The sequence below is a fragment of the Haliotis rufescens genome, unplaced genomic scaffold (assembly GCF_023055435.1).
Source record: "Haliotis rufescens isolate VD_foot unplaced genomic scaffold, xgHalRufe1.0.p SCAF_2, whole genome shotgun sequence".
NCBI classification, from domain to species: domain Eukaryota; kingdom Metazoa; phylum Mollusca; class Gastropoda; order Lepetellida; family Haliotidae; genus Haliotis; species Haliotis rufescens.
Window position 1 is genome coordinate 43,387,726 of NW_025963890.1, and position 4,437 is coordinate 43,392,162.

A 4,437-nucleotide genomic window follows, 5' to 3' on the forward strand; every position below is an offset into this window, starting at 1 on the left:
AAGTACCTGTATCATTTGGCATCATGGTACAGGTAGTCCAGGTGTTCGCTCCACTACCGCTTATCTGAAGCACATGCTGGAAAATAAATGACCTTAATTCCAAATTCCGAACAGGAAGTTTACCCCCCCCTTCACAATGCATCCTGCCCGTGAAGATTTCGGGGTAGAATAGGTCTTCAGCAACCCATTCTTGTCGTAAGAGGCGACTAGCGGGATCGGGTGGTCAGGCTCGCTGACTTGGTTGATGCATGTCATCGATCCCAATTGCGTGGATCGATGCTCATGTTGTCAAACACTGGATTGTCTGGTCCAGACTCGATTACTTACAGGCCGCCGTCATACAGCTGGAATATTGCTGGGTCGTATGATCTCGATTCTCATCATATCGATCACTGGATTGTCTGGTCCTGACTCGATTATTTACATTTACAGACCGCCGTCATTTGGAATATTGCTGAGTGCGGCGTTAGACAACAAACCAAACCAAACCAAACCAAACCACATCTGTCTATCGTATCTCATTTTCAAGTACATGAACGCCAACAAGATTTATATGTACTCTGCAAAAAGAAAAGAACAGATTATAATATAATCATGATATCTAGTGATTCGTTCGGTAAGGGAAAATGAAAGCAGACTACGTCCTAAAACTTAAACAAATAAGTCCAACCTTGATCGTTGAGTCAAGCCGGACACTGAAACTATCCTGGTGAGCGGTGGATTCTCAACGCCAGTAACGGGAACAGGGCTGCATTGCAACATATACACTGGAGCAAGGTAAAAGTAAATTCAGTTTTATTCCAAGAATATATGAAATAGAACAAATTGCGTTTACAAAAAGCATGGATATAACCCAGGAATATATATTGTTATGTTACAGATGCATGTATTTATTGTATCATTGCGTGATTCTCAAAGTTACTTCAGCGAGTGAAGATGCGCGTTATATTTTGTGTGGTATAACTTATATATTGAGTGATGGTGTACGATAAAGATGATTGTCCCTCTTGTTTGTTTCCACATGGATGATTAAAATTTGCGCGCGTTCGATTCCGTATGTACAAGTAAAATAGCTCTATATTGAAAACAGTCTAATAATGCTAAGAAAGAGGTGCCTTAAATATTTCTGTTGTTATGGAAGCGTGAAAGATTGTGAAAACAATTCCATTATCTTTCTTTTGCAGATCATCTTCGCAATGGATATACATTTTCCACGGTGTCATTATTGGACAACGATCCTCCTGCTATCTCTGTTTTTTCTGAACGGTGAGAGTTTTTCGTTAACTTATAAACTGGTATTAGTGATGGTGTATTAGGCGATACGGTTCCACTTTGGATAATCAGTACATAATGTAGCGGCCATAAAATGTCCGAGTCCCGTGATGGGATTCGAACCACGGACCTTCTGATCCGAGGTCGGACGCCTTGTCCACATGATCAAAGAGGTTAACCTCGTCAGCAAGATGACAAGGTAAGGATGACATCTGTAGGATGACTCCACGCCCTGCTACATACTCCCCCGTCAACAGAAGGCACGTCCCGGGCCGCATAGTAGGGTACTGAGGCTTATTTTGCTCAAATTTAATATGAACGTGCTCAGCCCCAAGTTGGGCGCCAATGTAGCGGCCATAAAATTTCCGAGTCCCGCGATGGGATTCGAACCACGGACCTTCTGATCCGAGGTCGGACGCCTTGTCCACATGACCAAAGAGGTTAACCCCGTCAGCAAGCTGACAAGGTAAGGGTGACATCTGTAGGATGACTCCACGCTCTGCTACAATAACATCAGGTACAGACTATTGCATCTGAAATATTATAAGGTTCCAAAACGAATCAATCACCAATTTCTGTCATATAATGCAGCTTGGGTCACGTCATCAAAACAATTAATAGTATCATCTATTTACATCGACATTGTCGACAATTGAGAATACAGATGAAAGACTTCTTCAAGAGGCTTTTAGAAGTTGGAGTACTAAGTAAGGATAAGATATATGGATGAACAACTTCTTTATTACAATTAGCAGCGACGTTTCAGTGTAGGTTCTAACACCGTTATCAAGCATCACCTCGTCATAGAACGGATACGCCACCACCGCAACACCAAGTCCTACACCCTAAATGGCATCACAAAGCTCCACAACTACCTCCAATCAGTTCTTACAGAAAACACCTACTCCACCCTCAGAAAGATCCCGACCAAAAGCAAGTGCCACAAAAAAGACTCGCATAACCAAGTTCAACAACCTCAAGAAACACACCCACAACCATCAACCTACAAACACATCTGCCATTGACGGTCATCAAGACGGCAAGACGGTCATCAACTTAAGCAGCAAGAACCACAACCAGCAACACATTGCAGTCCTGGCCAAAGGTCACTTGATAACGGTGTTAGAACCTACACCGAAACGTCGCTCCCAATTGTAATAAAGTAGTTGTTCATCCATATATCTTTTCCATACTCAGACGAAAGATTTCCACCGCAGGTTAGTGCAACTGTGTACAACATATACTGAAAGGATATTCATGATATTAACCGATAAAACTTATTTATGTTGTCTTCTAACATATGATACTAATTAAAACAATGTTCTTGGCGAGATAATACAGTAAGTCTCTTTAAGTCTTCCATTCCTCTCTAAAATATTAATAATTTGTTAATTGATTACAGTGCTATATTTTGTGCCTTTCTCAATCGACAGTTTCCCCTACAGGCACACATTGTACAAACTGTGACGGTAACACTGTGACCTGTGTTGATGGCGTGTGTCTACCTCGCTGTGTCAGTGTGACGTCATCTGGAAAGTGTCGGTGTCTGGACTCCAGGTTCTATGGTTACCAGTGTGAACATGACTGTCCAGACACCTGTTTCCACTCTCGCTGTCAGATGGACAACAGCCGTGCAGTGTGTACAGAGGGATGTGTGGCCGGCAAGAAGGGAGATAACTGTGACGTGAACTGTCCTACAGCCTGTACACAGTGTGAACGTTATGGTGGAGGTTGTACAGGACCGTGTAAGAATCCTCGGTATTACGGTCCACACTGTAGAACATCTTGTTCCTCCAGCTGTACAGATGTATGTAATAGGATCACGGGGGAGTGTGGCAGCTGTGAGCCAGGTTACATGGGGGACAAGTGTGATGTTACCTGTCCCCCCAACTGTAGAGATGGATGTGATAAAGACACGGGGGAGTGTGGCAGCTGTGAGCCAGGTTACAGAGGGAAGTACTGTGACAGCTGTGAGCCAGGTTACACAGGGGACAAGTGCGATGTTACCTGTTCCTCCAACTGTAGAGATGGATGTGATAAGGACACGGGGGAGTGTGACAGCTGTGAGCCAGGTTACACAGGGGACAAGTGCGATGTTACCTGTTCCTCCAACTGTAGAGATGGATGTGATAAGGACACGGGGGAGTGTGGCAGCTGTGAGCCAGGTTACAGAGGGAAGTACTGTGACAGCTGTGAGCCAGGTTACAGAGGGAAGTACTGTAATGATTCATGTCCATCACAATGTACAGAATGCCAGCAGCACGGTGTGAACTGTATAGGACAATGTCACAGATGGAACTACCACGGAACTGATTGTACTCTTCAGTGCCCGGTACAATGTCGTGGATGCGTCAAGGAGACAGGATTGTGTGCACAGTGTGCTGAACAGCACTGCCGGGCTGGATGCGGTGATCAGTGCACACCTTGTAAAGGAGAAGACTGCCATAGTCCAACATGTAAAATGATATGTCCTGCAAACTGCGTCGAGTTTCACTTTTTCAGTAAGACATGTAATACACCATGTATCAACAAGAACTACTTTGGACAGGCTTGTAACATCCCCTGTTTTGATAAATGTGATACATGTGATAAAGACACTGGAAAATGTATAAGTTGTAGACTAGGATTGAGAGGAGAGTTGTGCGATGACACATGCCCTTCTAACTGTACACAGTGTGAGCGCTATGGGGACATATGTATTGGCGCATGCCCAAACAGTGGTTACTATGGACGCGACTGTTCGATCCAATGCCCTGTCAGCTGTGAAGGATGTCACAAGAAGACTGGTCTGTGTATGAAGTGTGCCGAGGGATTCAGCAGGACATACTGCGATGAAATATGTTCTCCGTGTTCAGAGAACACTTGTTACAGAACACCTTGTCGTAAACGTTAGTATCCTTGAACTTAAATCTTATACAGAAAGACCTAACTTTTGACAAATAAATAAATGCAATAACATATGTAGGGGAAAGTAAGCTGGTTATGACACTGGTGCCATTTTCTCTCGTATGGGACTCTTACGGTAACAATAATTTATTATTACTTTTCACCGAAATAATCATGCTTTTTTGTCAGGTCAAACTGACCACACCGTGGCCATCACTACTGGAACAGTTGCTGTCGTCATTGTGCTTGCAATGATAATTGCGTTTTGGAGACACACGC

The 4,437-nt window shown here is 43.7% G+C and overlaps 1 protein-coding gene across 1 annotated transcript; it reads left to right on the forward strand.

Annotated features, from left to right (window-relative positions):
• The first annotated feature begins 2,121 nt into the window (after positions 1 to 2,121).
• LOC125381943 (multiple epidermal growth factor-like domains protein 10) lies at positions 2,122 to 4,165 on the forward strand. Its single transcript, XM_048399316.1, has 3 exons — positions 2,122 to 2,377; positions 2,706 to 3,215; positions 3,252 to 4,165. Exons 1-3 carry the CDS (start codon positions 2,122 to 2,124, stop codon positions 4,163 to 4,165), a joined length of 1,680 nt encoding a protein of 559 aa, XP_048255273.1.
• The last annotated feature ends 272 nt before the right edge of the window (positions 4,166 to 4,437 follow it).

Coding starts and splice junctions, on each gene's coding strand:
- LOC125381943 (XM_048399316.1), top strand. CDS start 2,122: ATGGCATCACAAAGCTCCACAACTACCTCCAATCAGTTCTTACAGAAA. Junction 2,378..2,705: donor CATTGCAGTCCTGGCCAAAG/GTCACTTGATAA, acceptor CTCAATCGACAG/TTTCCCCTACAGGCACACAT. Junction 3,216..3,251: donor GTGTGGCAGCTGTGAGCCAG/GTTACAGAGGGA, acceptor GCTGTGAGCCAG/GTTACACAGGGGACAAGTGC.